We start from the raw sequence: 19,176 nt of genomic DNA on the forward strand, positions 1-19,176 counted from the left end.
TCTTTCAGTGCTCTGTCAAACTCTTCACGCAGTACCATATCTCCCATTTCATCTTCATCTACATCCTCTTCCATTTCCATAATATTGTCCTCAAGTACATCGCTCTTGTATAGACCCTCTATATACTCCTTCCACCTTTCTGCTTTCCCTTCTTTGCTTAGAACTGGGTTTCCATCTGAGCTCTTGATATTCATACAAGTCGTTCTCTTATCTCCAAAGGTCTTTTTAATTTTCCTGTAGGCAGTATCTATCTTACCCCTAGTGAGATAGGCCTCTACATCCTTACATTTGTCCTCTAGCCATCCCTGCTTAGCCATTTTGCACTTCCTGTCGATCTCATTTTTGAGACGTTTGTATTCCTTTTTGCCTGTTTCACTTACTGCATTTTTATATTTTCTCCTTTCATCAATTAAATTCAATATTTCTTCTGTTACCCAAGGATTTCTACTAGCCCTCGTCTTTTTACCTACTTGATCCTCTGCTGCCTTCACTACTTCATCCCTCAAAGCTACCCATTCTTCTTCTACTGTATTTATTTCCCCCATTCCTGTCAATTGCTCCCTTATGCTCTCCCTGAATCTCTGTACAACCTCTGGTTCTTTTAGTTTATCCAGGTCCCATCTCCTTAAATTCCCACCTTTTTGCAGTTTCTTCAGTTTTAATCTACAGGTCATAACCAATAGATTGTGGTCAGAGTCCACATCTGCCCCTGGAAATGTCTTACAATTTAAAACCTGGTTCCTAAATCTCTGTCTTACCATTATATAATCTATCTGATACCTTTTAGTATCTCCAAGGTTCTTCCATGTATACAACCTTCTTTCATGATTCTTAAACCAAGTGTTAGTTTTGATTATGTTGTGCTCTGTGCAAAATTCGACCAGGCGGCTTCCTCTTTCATTTCTGTCCCCCAATCCATATTCACCTACTATGTTTCCTTCTCTCCCTTTTCCTACACTCGAATTCCAGTCACCCATGACTATTAAATTTTCGTCTCCCTTCACTACCTGAATAATTTCTTTTATTTCATCATACATTTCTTCAATTTCTTCGTCATCTGCAGAGCTAGTTGGCATATAAACTTGTACTACTGTAGTAGGCGTGGGCTTCGTATCTATCTTGGCCACAATAATGCGTTCACTATGCTGTTTGTAGTAGCTTACCCGCATTCCTATTTTCCTATTCATTATTAAACCTACTCCTGCATTACCCCTATTTGATTTTGTGTTTATAACCCTGTAGTCACCTGACCAGAAGTCTTGTTCCTCCTGCCACCGAACTTCACTAATTCCCACTATATCTAACTTCAACCTATCCATTTCCCTTTTTAAATTTTCTAACCTACCTGCCCCAAATACCCCAAAATATTATCCCATATGACATTATGGAATGAAAGTAGACAAAGTATGCAAGCTTTTCATTTTTATGTTGCCTGTGTCTGCTAACACTCGAATTGCAAATACAGATTTCGTAAGGCCCTTTCTGCACTTCTGTGATGTGCCCCTTCCAACTGAATTTACTATCAAGTTGTAATCCCAGGAATTTAAGACTGTCAACCTCGTATGTATGGTTCCTGTTTATCCCCCACTTCTTTTCCGCATGTGCACACAATGCAATTGCGGTACGTGCAACTGCTGCGGTTAATAACAAGTTGTCAGCCATCTTGAACTTTGACGAAAAATTTGATGACAGTGTAATACCCCTTCTAGCGCTACATCAAAGATCTTTGTCAAATATATTGGACGGAATATTTGATCACATCTTTGATCAAATCTTTGACAAAGAAATTTGATAGTGTAATACCGGCCTTAACCAAGTTAAACGGCTATGTTTTCATCTAGAAAGACAAATGGAGGTACATCCACGGTTAGCACGCATCAGTAACAACACTTTAATGGCGAAATGCGTTAAGTTGCAGCACATAGTTACCGGTACAGTTGTCAGGATTTTTTTTTCTTAAAGTTAAGCATGAGAAGAATTTTTTGACTAAAGCAAAAGAAATAAATACGTTCAATTTTGTCAGAGATTAGCCTCACGATGAGATAATATACTCACACGATAATTAACATTTTGAATATTTTGAAAGTGCTTAAATATGCTCTACAGTATTTATATTCAAAATTATTAATACCGTATTTTACACTAAAAAGATTTCAAAAAAGTTTTATGGTTACTAAATTGCATATGTCCTTCTTCTAATAGAATAACACCTGATCGGGTTTAAAATTTGGAGTTATCATTGTCGTTCCAATCTGGAGTGTTGCAGAAACTGGCAACCCTAACACCATTCAAGCAGTAAAGGAAACCGAATAGGAATTTGGAAAGGTAATTAAAGTTCAGAGGTAAGAAAGAACTACTTTGAGGTTCTTTATCATCAGCCAGAAGTGCCAACCAAAGCTGGATGTGCACATCGAAGGAGTATATGGCTATAGTGTGAATCAGTCCGGCTAATGCCTCAGACCGAGGAAGTTACTGGTACAGTGGGACAAAATGCAATCAGATCGGTTGGAATTATTGCCTGGAGGAATAGGAGGAACTTTCCGTATTCGGCAGCGCTCGAACACATTCAACCGGCTCTTTTTGGACTAGGCGTCTGCTCGTACACAGACCTTTTGCGAGCGGTGGGAGTAACCATATCAAAACATTAACTGGAACGAATACTAAAAAGTACTGGGAAACAGTCAAAGGGCTCGGTCTCATTTCGTGGTGTCAGACGAGAGGCAATAGACTTCTAGCAACTTATATTTAATCTTGAAATATGTGAGGAAATCTGACGGATAGTCAACATAACATTTTCATTCGCAAAGCCGTAAATTATTGGAGAGCTGAAATGCCGCTCACGTGTATGGTCTGATTTATGCTCTTTCATCTCGTGAAACATACATCCTCGCGGCAAAGCGGGTCAAACGAACAGGTCCGCCACGGCTCTCAGCGCCCCACTCTGCTTTCGTTCTGCGCTAAATCAATAATTGACAACCCTTTTGATAAATTGTACGTGTAGCATACAGTTACTATGAAATTCCTGAGAAGTCCTTGCCTGCGGATATATTTTTAAGTTCGTTTTTGCGATACCATAGCAGTCAAGCTATTTATTTACACAACCATAAGTAATGTTTTACTTATCCTCAGAAGTTGGCATTTGTTATATCGGCAAAAACAGTGATACAATGCACAGAGGAATTACATTTTGTTTTCATCGATTCAATGTAAACGGCAGTTAGGCCAAGCGATGTACCGTGTGTGCACCGTAGCGCAACAAATGCAGATCGCGAGAGAAGCGGTGATTACTCCCAGCAGACGCTGCGTGAAAGGTGTCCGTACATTTTGTAAGAAAAGAGAGCTGGAGAATATTGCTATTGTATTACACTACCTTTGTCAAAGAAGTTTGACTGTGAAATATTCGTCTTAGGTCTTACACGAGTGTTGTCATGATGCAGCCTGAGACAGAAGAAACTGTTGGGGTACATTCAGGAGAAAGAATTTTCTATCTGTCTGTGTAAATCTAAATGTAAGTACTGAGTCCACTAGCTTCAACCCACAGCCAATGGAGATCATAAAGATCGTCGCCATTCTCCATCGCAAAGAGGAATACAAATACACAATAACGACAGAATGGGTTTTGGAATCACCGGAAACTGTGGAGTAAATTAATTACTCATCACAGTGAATTTTGTTTCATTGTTGTAAGTACTGTACAGTTGGTTCACACACACACACACACACACATACACACAATCCTCTCTCTCTCTCTCTCTCTCTCTCTCTCTCTCTCTCTCTCTCTTTATGTACAACTTAACATTTAATAATTTTCGTATCCAGGAAAAGGGTAAAGGAAGGCAGCTTTCTAATACCCACAATAAATGAATACTGACAGGCAGCAAATATAACCAGAGCTATTAGTCATGAAATCTCATCAGTATTTCATCTTTTAACGCGAAACCAACACGATTTTCACAACCAAACTTAGACCAATCATAGGTTTAATACTAAATTTCAATGACAATTTCCATTATCTCGTACAGCATGTATTCTTTTATGTATTGCATCCAAAATAAATGTGATGGATAGAACAGAAATATGTGCTTTACTCGTAACCTACACATAACGAAATGTGGTACCACGTACTTCATGATATTCAAGAAGTAACTTTATTTCTTTATTGTAAATTACAGCCTTTAATGAATTAAGGACTTTTCCTATCTTGTTCTCGCATCTAAATGGGTTTTTCTTACCTCCCCTTGAAGTAAATCTTACAGGCAGCTTTAGAAAAGTGACTGATTTAATTATTTCAGTTGAACCCATTTCCTTGTACATCCCATTGCCTGGGTTTTAATGGTATCAAGCTACTTTTTATCAGTGAATGTTCCACAGGCCAACCCAGGTGACCTGTTGCCTTATTTATTACCTTATTACTATATCTGTGTCGTTTACCAGTCATGACTGGACTGACTGCGTCAAGATTAATTACATATATACATTTTAAAAAATATTCACAAAATTAAGACATTTATACTTAGGCCTAATAGAAACAATGTTTGTTTGTCCATTCACTTTGGTCACTATTAAAGAATTCACCAATGGAGTACAATGGACATTCCTTCAGGTCCTGCGCTACTCTCCTTCTGAATGTTCCTAGTGGCAGGGATTGCACTTCTTGAGGCAGTGAGTTGAACATCTTTAGGGCAACCACTGGAAAACTGTCTTGCATTCCCATCAGCCGACACCCGGGTATTTTGGTGCTCCTCTTGTTGCGGGTATTGTGATTGTGTGTAGCCTATCTTGCTTCATGCTGAAGACTCTTTGGTTTTATTTCACACTGCTGAGACATAAAAACACGTACTGGCTGAAGACTGTCATAATTCCTAAATGTTTGAACATAGGCCTGTAGTGCTCCTGTCTTTTGCTTGATGTGATTATTCTGAGAGCTTTTTTCTGTAGAATTAGCACATCCTTACAACTTGCAGAATGTTCCCATAACAGTAGGCCATAATTGATGTGGCTATGGAACAGGGCATAATATACTGGTCACTCAGTACACCTTTTAACCTCCTCAGAAGGTATATTACGCAGGAGAGCTTGGAGCATACGTACACTGTGTGTTCGTTCATTGTTAGTTTCCTGACTATCATGAAGCCCAACAGTTTGACAGCCTCCATGTTATCATGGCATCCGATGTTGTTAAAAAGGGTGCATATCAGATGTTGTGTTTTTTTCTTCATTCATTTTCATTTTATTTTTGATGAACCATTCTTTAATGTTTTGGAAGAGTACATCTGTTTCTTTCTTTATGCGCATCCTGTATGTGTAGTTGCTTTTTACTGCAATTTGTTTTCTTATCTTTCAGTTAGAAAGAATCTGATATCAAACAGTTTACACTTATGAACTACTGTGAAAGATTCACTGAATTTTCATATTCTAACAGCTGTTCTGCAGACGTTAAGTTGTATCCATGACACTTGTAATCCCAGCATAATATCTGAATTCACGTTAATCATCCATATTGTTTTCTTCTAAATAACCTTGCCACTGACATAATTCTCATCATGGTCCCATACAAATTCGTCTATAATTGTGGAATGAAAACACACTGTCAACATATTCCTTCAGTAAAAATTGTGAAGTGTAAGGACTGGAGTTTCAGGGTCCTTTTGACTGCAGCGTGTCTTTCTTTGCAGATGAAAAAAAGAAGAAATGCACACAGTGCAGTATCATATATTGTACTGATTACTTGAATTTATTTTTTTGCAGGATGGAGATTATGTTGTAGAGAAAGAATATGAGGGAAGAGGATTGTGCCCATTTGACCCTGACCACAACAGCACTGCAATATACAGTGGTAAGTAAATGTTGGACAAATACTAGCAATATTTACACAGAAGTAAGTCATTCTAGTGTCAGTGCTAAACCAAAATCAATAACATACACAATCTATTTAATGGCAGTAACTCTATAAACAGATATCAAAATAGTTTAAGATTGAGGGGAGGAGAGTAAACAGTGGTGGTAAGTGGTAGCTGGGAACAGGGGCCATAGAAAGAGGACAGTGTCTGACAGTTTCCCAATTTGCACAGCTAATAGATTTGCCTTGCTACCACAGTTAGGTAAGGAAGAGGCTCCAGTAGAAGTAGATGTAGTTAAGATGCAACAGAATCACACTAGGAAACCAACTGTTTCAAAAAAAAGTAGAAAGTAAGAGGAAAGTTCTGTTGCTAGGTAGCAGCCATGGAAGAGGTGTGGGCCAGATTTTGCAGGAAAAACTAGGTGACAGGTACCAGGTCACAAACTTTTTCAAGCCAAGTGTATGTCTTAGCCAGGTGGTAGAAGATATAGGTTCCTTGTGCAAGGGTTCACAAAGCAGGACCTTGTGATGATAGTAGGTGGAGTGGGAAACAGTATTGATAGGGATCAGGGCTACAGTATTGAGTGTGACCTGCTGAAAATAGCCTCGGCAACGACCCATACCATTGTTGGGCTGGTGCCTGCTTTCGTGCGGCATGATCAGCCCAAGTTGAACCGCTCTGTCAGGAGGGTAAATATGGAGTTGGATCAGTTGCGTAGGGCGGCCACTCTGTCAGACATTGGATTGGGATTTCACAAGGCATGGCCTACACCTCAATAGGAAAGAGAAGGGTAACCTGGCAGGGTTCTTAGCGAAATCCGTAAGGGGGGACACTAGTACTCATGGATGTACCTCTTTTTTAGACTAACATCAGTGTCCAGTGAGAAGTTCAGGCAGGCAGGTGCTAAAGAAGTCCAAAACTCACAAAATTCTCACAACAGGAAAGTAAATAGTAATGTTACCATATTTAACCACTTTGGTGGATTAAAGAAAAAAGTAGATTCTCACAAAAGTAAAGTAAAAAATAATGTTACAATTTTTCACCAAAATATCCCGGGGTTGAGAATAAAGTAGATGAGCTCTTGGTTTGTTTAGATGACATTGAATCTTATAATGTAATAGATATATTATGCCTGTCTGAGCATCACATTGTGTCTGATATGGAAAAGGTAAATATCAGTGGTTATAAACTAGCTGCACATACGAGTAGAGAGAATAAAGTGAAAGGAGGAGTTGCCATATATGTCAAAAGTTATCACTGTTTAGAAATCTTAGATACAAAAAAGTTTTGTCTAGAGCAACACATAGAAGTATGTGCCTGTCAACTTAAACTGAAGGAGGGCTCTTTTATAATTGTAACAGTATATAGGTCCCCTTCAGGAAACTTTCATTTATTCCTAGAAAACTTGGGTAGCCATATAGCATTTAAAAGGAAATTAAAAGAATTTCTTAATGGCAGCTCCTTCTACTCATTAAATGAATTTTTGGATATAGTAAGTGGGTAATTTCCTCAAACCCCCCCACCCCCAAAAAAAAGTGTCATGTAATATTTTGTGTAATTTAATATCTTTTATAGACACCTTTTATTAACCTGGCACGTTCCACATCATTACAAAGTGTTGTATTCATGATCTATGCAACAAGTACTAATCTAATCTAACAGTTGTGTCTCTCAGTTACTGTGTACACTTTATTATATTTATAATTTTTTCGGTCATAAAGATCATAAAGACATGTAACACTAATGTTTTATCTTTGCAGAGGGACAATTGTACTCAGCAACAGTGGCAGACTTCTCTGGAACTGACCCTCTCATATACCGCGGCCCTCTAAGAACAGAGAGATCTGACCTCAAACAATTAAATGGTAACTCTTGAGTCTTCAGAAGTTTTTAAGACCAATAAAAATGATTTATTATATGTTTTAATTCTCGATAGCATATTTTATATCAAAAGCATTTTCCTGTTGAAAATGTAAAAGAAACTTACAACAATTATTTCATCAGTAATTCTTTATTAACATGCATAGAGTGTTTTGTAGTGTTGAGCTCAGTTATGAATATAGTTGTTTATCCTTATTTTTCACTTTAAAGTGCTTTAATTAATGTCTTCAACATGCAGCATACTTCATTCCACTGCACTCCAATAACACTGTTACATCTGTAGTTCAGCACAGGCCTTACTTTAGAAATTTTCATAATACTCGTGTACAGCTTCTGTGATGTGTTTTTATTAGTAATTATTGTTTCACATTTCCATCATTGTATTTTTTCCTCTTTTCTACTGTATAACATAAAGAGGAGTGTTTTTCAAAGTAGAGACTTCTGCTTGATTTTGCTGCCTTTATAAATGTAAATTTAGAAAATCTTAATCCCTGTTTAATATCATTTAAGCAGAACAGTATTATGATCATATTTAATGTACAGTATAAATAAGTATTCAACAAGAGCTTCTTCTCTGTACTAGTGTATTGCTTTACTTGTTACATTCTTTGCTCAGAGATTCCTAGAATAAATAAATAAGTAAATTTATTAATGATTTCTGTTAAAAGATACAAATTCAATCATAATAGAGTAGGATGACAATTATATTTTTCATTTAGTCAGCCGTTGCTTCAAGGGCAGCACCATTCACATCTGGGTATTATGAGTAAAACAATTTATAGTTAACTTCTTGAATTATTATAATTGATGAACAGTTTTAATTTCATGTAATAAAATCATACTTATTGGTGATTACAGCTCCTAACTTTGTCAACACAATGGAGTACAATGATTTTATATTCTTCTTCTTCCGAGAGACTGCTGTTGAGTACATCAACTGCGGAAAGGTAATGCTTTCCTAATTTATAACTGAAGATAGAGGAAGTTTCACGAGCTACAGTAAATATATGTAATAAATGTGTTTTGCGTAACATTTTTGTTTCAGGCTATCTATTCAAGAGTTGCCAGAGTCTGTAAACATGACAAGGGCGGCCCTCATCAGTTTGGTGACAGATGGACTTCTTTTTTGAAATCACGTCTGAACTGTTCCGTCCCTGGAGATTATCCATTTTACTTCAATGAAATTCGTAAGTCTTCCTCTCCCTCTGTCTCTGTTATATCCCACTGTGAGTGCTTACGGTAAATTTATGGGAGAGTTAAATGACAATATTAACAACAAAGAATTTAATAGTGTTGTGTTGGTTTTGTAATGCTTGCTTTTACTACACTATGGGTGTGAGATTAATTTTTGCAGGCGACTACATAAATTCAGATAAAAGTACAACTGTAGTAAACAAATTGTTTATGCTTACCAAATGAGCAGATAGTAAAGGCTGTAAAGTTAAATAAATAGTACAAATGTTAAGCAAGTGGAAACAGATTTTCTCTTCCAAATCCAAATTAAAATTGGTTTAAAAAACCTTTAGGGCAATGAAAGCCACGCAGAAATTGTGTTTCTTTCATGTTCTTTTTCTTATCCACATTACACCTTCTTCCTGGCTGAAAAGAGGAACTCTGCTGCTGAAAGAGAACATTGATTATCCACAAAATAACATGAGGCAGCAGCAGTAATAAGAGTATTATCCACTAAATAACATGAGGCAGCAGCAGTAATAAGAGTATTGAAAGATGCCGTAGCAACATTGTGACATAATAATCTGCATATAAGTGTAAAGATTCAGTGTGCATCAGAAAACCTGTAATGGCCTGTGGACGGTTATTAGTTTGCGGTGTGTCCTTCTGTGTGCAGTGTACAGAATATCAGTATGGGCTTTGATGCCCTTGCATAGTAATACATGACACATAACAGCTCATCAGAATATGGATCTAGTTGCCCGTCGTGAGTAGTAATGCCTTCCATTTCTAGACACATCTCACCAGGAGGTTAGCACTGGATAATGATAGTGGTGTTTGAGCTGTAATTCTACTGTTCATGTCCATTCAGCAATGCCTGGAGTGAGCTTGCCAATTTAGAGACATGATATCTTCATATTGTAGCTATTCATCTGTTGAGTATTAAATTCTTACTATCCATTATTTGGAGCCCACATGCATATCATGAAAAGGGCACACACACTGTATTAGGATATCATTCCTACAAACTACAGATGCCAAAATATGCCTAGAAAACACAGGCAATGAATGGCTTGCATGCTCCTAATCTGAACACTGGTGTTGCTGTATTGGTTTCTTTCTGCAATTTTGGTGTGGTATATCCGATACACTGATTAATCTGTGAGAAGGACTCTACCTCACTCTTTATGGGTCCACTCTCAATCAGCAAGACATCATATTTGCTGAATCACTTTGCAACATTTATGTGAGGGGAAACTGATTCTTGTTCTGGATTGTAGCATGTGGACAGCTTTACCCATACTGCCATTGAGTGTTTCCTCCACATGAAAAAATTTCCCCATTTGGACGATGGTAGCTCACTTTGTGATGATTGTGATCTTGCCAGTGATCCATCCATCCATACATAATTGCATCCAAAAATGTTGTTGAACCATCCCACTTACCTATGGCTCTGATGATAATGCCAGACGCTAATAACATGCTGTCACACTCTCTAAGTCCAAAACCATTACCCACATTGGCTGTTTCCCACACACAAGATGGTCACATGCTGGCTAGCATGTCTGTCACATCTTTTTGTGGCCTCTAAATAGCACAAATAACACTTTGCTCACACATAGTGTTGCCATGATGCTGTCTCTCTCTCTCTCTCTCTCTCTCTCTCTCTCTCTCTCTCTCTCTCTGTGTGTGTGTGTGTGTGTGTGTGTGTGTGTGTGTGTGTGTGTGTGTGTGTGTGTGTGTGTGTGTGTGTGTGTGTGTGTGTGTGTGTGTGTGTGTGTGTACGCGCGCGTGGGGGGGGGGGGGGGGGGGGGACATGCCAGCACGTACGTGTGTGGGTGCCCATCTGCATTCAGTGCGTGTTATATAATTTCTCAAACAATGGAAAATGCAGGATGGAATGTAACAATATTAGAAAAGGAAAGTTGCTACTCACCATATAGCAGAGATGCTGAATCGCGATAGTCACAACAAAAAGATATATATTATTTAAATATATTATTTTCATTTGAGCCTCATGTTACACTTTCCACATTCTAATACCATGTCACACTTCCTCATCCCCCCAAACCCAGAACTTCCCACAGAAGAATCCCGAAGTGCTCCACTTGTGACAGGCTACTTTCCGGGACTGGATCAGACTCTGAATGTGGTTCTCCAGCAGGGATACGACTTCCTCAAATCCTGCTCCTACCCTTGTAACCGCCCCTGGTGTAAAATCTGTCCCATGCACCCTCCCACCACCACATACTCCAGTCCTGTAACCTAGAAGGTGTACACGATCAAAGGCAGAGCCACATGTGACAGCACCCACGTGATTTACCAACTGACCTGCCTACACTGTGAAGCCTTCTATGTGGGAATGACCAGCAACAAACTGTTCATTCGCATGAACGGACGCAGGCAGACAGTGTTTGTTGGTAATGAGGATCACCCTGTGGCTAAACATGCCTTGGTGCACGGCCACCACATCTTGGCACAGTGTTACACCGTCCGGGTTATCTGGATACTTCCCACTGACACCAACCTATCAGAACTCCGGAGATGGGAACTTGCCCTTCAATACATCCTCTCTTCCCGTTACCCACCAGGCCTCAACCTCCGCTAATTTCAAGTTGCCGCCGCTCATACCTCACCTGTCATTCAGTAACATCTTTGCCTCTGTACTTCCGCCTCGACTGACATCTCTATCCAAACTCTTTGCCTTTACATATGTCTGCTTGTGTCTGTATATGTGTGGATGGATATATGTGTGTGTGTGTGTGTGTGTGTGCGAGTGTATACCTGTCCCTTCCCCCCCCCCCCCCCAAGGTATGTGTCTGCTTGTGTCTCTATATGTGCGGATGGATATGTGTGTGTGTGTGTGTGTGTGTGTGTGTGTGTGTGTGTGTGTGTGTGTGCGCGCGAGTGTATACCTGTCCCTCCCCCCCCCCCCCCTCCCCCCCAAGATAAGTCTTTCCGCTCCCGGGGGGAGTGTGTGTGTGAGTGTATACCTGTCCTTTTTCCCCCTAAGGTAAGTCTTTCCGCTCCCGGGATTGGAATGACTCCTTACCCTCTCCCTTAAAACCCACATCCTTTCGTCTTTCCCTCTCCTTCCCTCTTTCCTTTCCTGATGAGGCAACAGTTTGTTGTGAAAGCTTGAATTTTGTGTGTATGTTTGTGTTTGTTTGTGTGTCTATCGACGTGCCAGCACTTTTGTTTGGTAAGTCACATCATCTTTGTTTTTTATATATATATATATATATATATATATATATATATATATATATATATATATATATATATATATATATATATATATATATATATATGTGTGTGTGTGTGTGTGTGTGCTTTACTCTTTGGAATGTTACTTAAAATATAATTAAAAATATTTTAAGATTATGGACATAAAATTTGTTCACAGAGTCAACAAGTGACATCATTGAAGGAAATTATGGTGGTCAAGTGGAGAAACTCATCTACGGTGTCTTCACGACACCAGTGAACTCTATTGGTGGCTCTGCTGTTTGTGCCTTCAGTATGAAGTCAATACTTGAGTCATTTGATGGTCCATTTAAAGAGCAGGAAACGATGAACTCAAACTGGTTGGCAGTGCCAAGCCTTAAAGTGCCAGAACCAAGGCCTGGACAATGTGTGAATGACAGTCGTACACTTCCTGATGTGTCTGTCAATTTTGTAAAGTCACATACACTGATGGATGAGGCCGTGCCAGCATTTTTTACTCGGCCAATTCTCATTCGGATCAGCTTACAGTTAGTACTCATTTTATAAACTTGTTGAGTGGTTAATATTAATAGCAGTTATAGTCTTATAATGTAACTGTCTCATTTACCTACTCTTGTCCCATCCCATCTCACCATTCATCTTCTGTCCAGCTGACATTAGCTTTGCATACTAAATTAGTCACTTATGTGTATAGTTTATAAGTTATTTAGAAATTCATTCTGTAGTCCTTCACACCCGCATCCGTACAATTTAGTTGAATAAAATGTCAAAAACAAGATGTCTAAAAATAAAAGAAGAAAATAAACGTAATACACTTAAAACAGTTCTGCTTGTAAAAGAAATGGAAGTGGAGCTGATGGTAACAAAAGATGAAGCAGTTCTTAGCTTTGTGATTTATCCTTTATCAGGAAATCATGAGGAGAAGAAAAGGAATAGGTATGAAAGATCTGACATCTGACTGAAAGGCCCATTCAGGAACCCAGGGGTACGGGTGAGATTTCAAGTGGTGAGAAGGGATGTCAAACCATACACCGCACTCCAGTGCCCAATGAATGTCTGTTGCTGTATGTCATTCAAATTTCTTCCCATTTACTTAGAACACCTCTCATAACTTTGGTGACCATTGGACTTTTCCCTTCTGCGACAATGTTTATAGTCTTCCATTTCCATCTCTTCCATACTCTATACCCCTTGACATAGAATAAATCAGTAAGAGACATTTTCTCAATATTTTAAGTGTGTCTATATTTTTATTTTGTTTAATTATTCGTGAATATTAGATTAATCTACTAATAACCACAGTAGGCAGAATATTTATTTATGTGCTGAAGTATGTATTATTGTTTTTATTATTACTCTTTTTTGCTTCTTGAATATATCCTGCTGTTATGACAGCTAATTGTTATCACCCGCAGGTACAGATTTACAAAGATAGCTGTTGATCAACAAGTCCGAACACCAGATGGGAAAGCGTATGATGTCCTGTTTATAGGAACTGGTAAGTTGGAATAAGATATGCTACCATATTTGAAGTTACTTGTGCCTATATTTTGTGGCGTATACTGATTGCTTAGGATTTGACACTAACCATTTTTTTTGGCTTCTGATTAGTATATGTGTGTGTGTGTGTGTGTGTGTGTGTGTGTGTGTGTGTGTGTGTGTGTGTGTGTCTATATATATATACACACACACTTACAATACACTTCACGCAGACAGTTGGGTTTCACAAGAAACTCATTCCAAATAAAGCAAAATAAGGACAGTATGACACTATAACCTGAATTATCATTTCAGACATTCCTTGTAATTTCTGAGTAATAAAACAATTACAACAGTTAGACCTATACAGTTATGTAAATATGTTCCATGTTATATTGCAGTTTCACTATTAAATGTAAGTGACACTTTATCTAATAAATGAGGACTTTTTTCAGATGATGGCAAAGTGATAAAAGCTTTGAACTCTGCCTCCTTTGATTCATCTGATACTGTAGATAGTGTTGTAATAGAAGAACTGCAAGTGTTGCCACCTGGAGTACCTGTTAAGAACCTGTATGTGGTGCGAATGGATGGGGATGATAGCAAGCTGGTGGTTGTCTCTGATGATGAGATTCTGGCAATTAAGCTTCATCGTTGTGGCTCAGATAAAATAACAAATTGTCGGTAAGTAATAAATAATATTTACAAATTTTTATTTCAGATCTTGCAGGAAAGGTACCGTTATAGTTTTAGCAATCAAAGTTGTAAAGGAAATCGGTGTACAGGATGAAACCTGACATTGCGTTAAGCAAATTCTAAATTTACCCAGTGGAATGTATCACATATGGAACATAAGTGTTTCAGCATACGGACTTAATCATTTTGAACTGCCAGGTTTATTTAACCGTACATCATTGCCAAATAACATTATGTAACACACAATTTCTTGAAATTGCTGTAGTAGCACCCTGCTGACTATTCAGGTGTGAGATACCAGTTAATATGTGATGAGAATGAATCAGGTATTGTCAGATGAATATGAACCATTGCCTGAGAGTTCACAGGTTGAAGACTAATTTATTAAAATCCTACACAGTTCCATGCATGCATGGTGCCTAGGTCAATTGTGTTTTAAATTTCTACAATGATAATAGCTACCCTGCTGGAAAACACTGCTACTGATGTTGTAATTAAGTGGCTGCAGACTTAGAATGTTACTGAATGATACATGTTATTAAAGTGGCATGTTTACTAGTGCTCATTTTTCTTTAACAATATCATTGACCCATTGAACAGCTACTGAAATATTTTCATGGGTTGGTTAATGGAGATGGACTTTGTGACATGTTCTTATATGTGATGATAAGCAAGAAAAAGATGGCCAAATTTAGCAGATTTAAAACAGAAAATTACCCCATATGAGAACATAGGCCTAAATTAGAACATGCTAATTCCTTAAATGGTAGTATCAATGCAAGGAGAGTTACTGAGGTTAATTTCCCAAACTGATAATCAATACATCGATTCTGTTTTATTTTACTACAAAAAATTAGAAATGCTTTAATATGTGCAATTTTGATCTGTTTATCTCACTTCTTAGGGCTCATGAATAATATACAATTGCCTGAGATGATATTGTCATATGACAAGAGAAAGACTGTGACCCAACACCAATAGCGTAAAAGGGAATGAGGCACTATTTCTTAAAAATGAACTGTTGTTTATTATTGTAGCCTGTTTTTATATGTACTGATAAAAACTGTTACACAGCGAGCTGTTTTTATCTGCTATTTATTTAGGATCTGTTTTTCTGTCTTATGACAACTACCTTTGTGGATATGTTTAAAAAAAGTGTGTAACCATGAACTGGTTTAGCTATGAAACAAAATTTTTGTTTTCAGAGAATGTGTGTCCTTGCAAGATCCTTACTGTGCATGGGACAATGTAGAATTAAAATGCACAGCTGTAGGTTCACCAGACTGGAGTGCTGGAAAAAAACGCTTTATTCAGAACATTTCACTCGGTGAACATAAAGCTTGTGGTGGACGTCCACAAACAGGTAATTCATGACTTTTGTATTGATTTCTCTTGTGATACATGAAATCTTACTTCTGCAAGTAATATGTGATTTATCACAAGAATTTTCTGTTATTGTATATAGTAGTCTAAAAGCAAATGATAAAGGTGAATTAACTGTTACTTTTCACCAATGCTGTTATTTCAGCAAATAGCCCTAGAGTATCTAGGTTACGTAAGACCTCCTGGTAGAAATTCTTTTTATATCTTGTATCATATAGCGTAAACAGAATTTTTATTATTTTATTACCATTTCTCCCTCTGGATCTTGTAAGAGCATCATTTGCTGTCTGTGCTTCTCTTATGCCTCAAGCCCTATGTTTTCACCCCCATCATCAGTACCTGTGATTAGCTGTAAAGGCAAGCTGTCTTTTGCAGAGCTTACTGAAGACATAAAATCATATACAATACATCCTGTCTGTCCTTTGCAACTGAAGCTGAGAATAATCCAAATACAGTAATTCAAATGTCTTAGTTTTATATCAGTGGCTAAGGTAATGACTGAAGACCAGTCATGACATGGTTGCAGTTATTTCTGGAAATCTCTGAAGATCAGTAGGTCAGTCAGATAAGAATGAAAATTATGCAGCACAAGGAACTCCAAAACTATTTTTAAAAATATAATTGATAAGCCTAACTTAGCTTACATGGAGATCTATAATTAGAAGAAATTCCTGCTAACATATAGGTTGTTTCAGAACCTCCTCAATCTGTTTCTCCTTTTCCTTTCGTCTTGTGCTGCAGATGTGTTCTTGGTGAATACAGTTTTCAGTGATGACTATCAGTAACAATTTTTTGGTATCTTGCTTAGAATCATATTAATGCAACAAGTTTCAAAGTATTCAAAATATCTGAACGTCAGACAGCTATGGCAATTCAAAATCATTTCACTTTAGTATTGCTGTAGTTATCTGAAGATAAAGATTTTCACCTTGAAATATGTTTAATTAATAAGATCTAAAAAAGCTGCCAGTGAGTTTTGACCAGTAGTGGCTAAAATAAAACATATTTATAAATGTTAACATGCAGTCAGGTTAAAAATACAGTCAACAGACAGAAGTAACTTTATACTTTCGTCTTCTGTATTCTACAAGTCTGATGGTTAGCCATGACATACCATGTCTTGCAGTGACTTCTACCACACTGTTATTCAGCTGGTTCATCACCAATTTTCAGGTTCACTTGTGGGTTAAGCTGCTTTGTCCCTACCTTTCAGGTTCATATACTCACTGTTATGTTAATCAGTTATTCTTGCGTATCTCTTGTACCAATGAATAGGAATAAATACTGTCACAAATCTTCTCATCTGTCCTGATCCTCTTCTTCATTCATCTCTTTCTGTCTTAAGAGAAATGACTGATCTCCCCCTTATTGTCTGATTTCAGGTAAGTGAACACACTTTCTTTATTTATTTTAGAATAGTTTACAGCCTTAAGATCAAGACTGAAGTATTAGAAACAATGCCTTTTTAAGAAAGAATTTGAGACATGATTTGTTGATAAGATGATGCTTTCTGCAATGGCTTCAGAACTGTAGCAGGAATTCATATCCTGTACTTCTGCATAGAGATAGAACGTATTTTAGGCTGACAATAGAGTTGTGGTTAAAATTTAGCACTAGGCTTCTAGTGCAGTAAGTTACATACAGCATAAAATAAGTAGAAATATTTTAAAAATGCATGACATAACAAAAAGGAATTTCGAAACCAGTAAGTGTAGTGCATTGCTTCCTCTGCGCTGAGTATGCAACCCGCTTTTCCTTACAGAAATCGTTGCTTCTCCTGTACCAACTCAGCCGACGACAAAATCTAGTGGTAAGTTGTGCTTTACTTTAAGCTTCAATGCTCTGGTATGTTTACAATTAACAATTTTATTTAGTGAAATGCTGCATGTTTCTAAGGCATGAACTATAGCCTCTCTGTAGACACATAACATTAGATTAAGGATGAGCTGCATAGTAACACTACCTATCAGTTTATTTACTACTATTCTGATTTAAGTGCAGACCTTTAAGTCTTTTGAGAATATTTCTTGCTGTCTGTTATGAAAATGTATTGTCTGCTTTTGTAATATTGCAATTTTTCAGAATCAAAATAATATTTTGCAGTATTTTCTGTTTGAACTGAATTGCGTTAATTTTTCAGTTTATTTTCAAAGGTTTCAAAGCATCTGTTATGTCCTTGTTTAGTATTACTTTTAGTATATGACGAAGATCATGATATATTATTTTATACTCAATAGAACAACCACTTGTGCAATATGTATCTGACTTGAAACAGACTAAAAAGAAGTTACTGTTATTTGGATTTTACTTTTAAGAAGAACCAGCTATTTTACAAAAAGAACTTCTTTTAGTTAGTCTTCATACAGACGGGATTAACACTAACTTGGAGTGTTTATCCACAGTTCCATTTTCTGTGGAAGGAGAACTTAAAAAAAGAGAGTAACTTCTTTCATCTGTTGCATGTTTTCTTTAGATTACTCACTTAACTTGTTTTTAGGCAAATTGATCTCTTGTGTCACTTGCTCATAGTATTTGCTTCTTTATTTGCATTTTATGTCAGTGTGTTATGTAATATTAATCAGATTTTTTTCTAAATTAGCTTATTTCTTATGGGCTTATTTCATTATATTTAAGAAAGTTTATGTTCTTGTTCAATACATTTGGATATATCTTATTGATTTTAACTGGAAAAAGTAGTTACTGTATTTCTTGTGTACCATAATGTTTCACATAATTTTTCGTTTAATAGGGATAGCTATCATTTTTAAAGTTGTGTTAACTTAATTTGCCCTGTATTGGCTTTAGAAAAATTTTTATTTGCTGGTAAGCAGTACTGTTACTTTAAGTTTCTGTGATTGGTCATGGCAGATGAGGGCACAACGTGTCCACCCTGTTCGTGTGTGTGTCCCAGCAGTAGCTCTGCAGAAAGGCTGGACGCAGCCGCTGGTCAGTGCACAAATTGTCTCTCACTCAGCTTACAGCTGGTGTCTGGGCTGGAGCTATCTAACATTTTTGATATGCTAATTAACTATACTTCATGCAGGTCAAGGGCACACAGAAAGTGTAATATCCAAGAAAGAATGTTTGCCGATTTTCTCCTGTCTCCATTTCTAAGTAGTGCTGCCACATTCTTTGTGATAAGGGCATTGATTAAAAATTTGTAGTCCACAATTGTAAATACTTAAAAAATTAGACATTGGCAATAAAAAAATAAATCCCACTTGTATTTTCAGTGCCGACATTAATGCTGACTGAGAAATTATAGAAAATCAGATAACATTTTTACAGGCATAGTTAGCGATAATAACTAATTACCTAATTGAACATACACCAGCAGCACAAAAATAACTGATGCTGTTGTTAATTTCTACAATATGCTATCCATATAATAATGAAAACATTAGTAGTTACATTCTACCAAAACATATGCAGTTCATTAGGAAAAAAGAATTTGCTTTTCCTTGGAGCAAGAGATGCTGAAATATACAGATAGTTC

At 37.2% G+C, this 19,176-nt stretch overlaps 1 protein-coding gene across 1 annotated transcript in view; it reads left to right on the plus strand.

The window, feature by feature from the left end:
- Window positions 1-19,176, plus strand: part of LOC124616260 (semaphorin-1A) — a gene marked incomplete at its 5' end in the record, with an annotated part of 362,538 nt that overhangs the window by 333,623 nt on the left and 9,739 nt on the right. Inside the window, 10 exons of the mRNA XM_047144564.1 lie at window positions 5,749-5,836; window positions 7,601-7,705; window positions 8,580-8,668; window positions 8,767-8,908; window positions 12,301-12,649; window positions 13,538-13,620; window positions 14,057-14,285; window positions 15,503-15,660; window positions 17,443-17,490; window positions 18,549-18,626. Of these exons, the coding sequence (XP_047000520.1) occupies window positions 5,749-5,836; window positions 7,601-7,705; window positions 8,580-8,668; window positions 8,767-8,908; window positions 12,301-12,649; window positions 13,538-13,620; window positions 14,057-14,285; window positions 15,503-15,660; window positions 17,443-17,490; window positions 18,549-18,626 (1,369 nt within the window). The remainder of the gene's footprint in view (window positions 1-5,748; window positions 5,837-7,600; window positions 7,706-8,579; window positions 8,669-8,766; window positions 8,909-12,300; window positions 12,650-13,537; window positions 13,621-14,056; window positions 14,286-15,502; window positions 15,661-17,442; window positions 17,491-18,548; window positions 18,627-19,176) is intronic.

Source organism: Schistocerca americana, chromosome 5, assembly GCF_021461395.2.
Source record: "Schistocerca americana isolate TAMUIC-IGC-003095 chromosome 5, iqSchAmer2.1, whole genome shotgun sequence".
Lineage (NCBI taxonomy): Eukaryota > Metazoa > Arthropoda > Insecta > Orthoptera > Acrididae > Schistocerca > Schistocerca americana.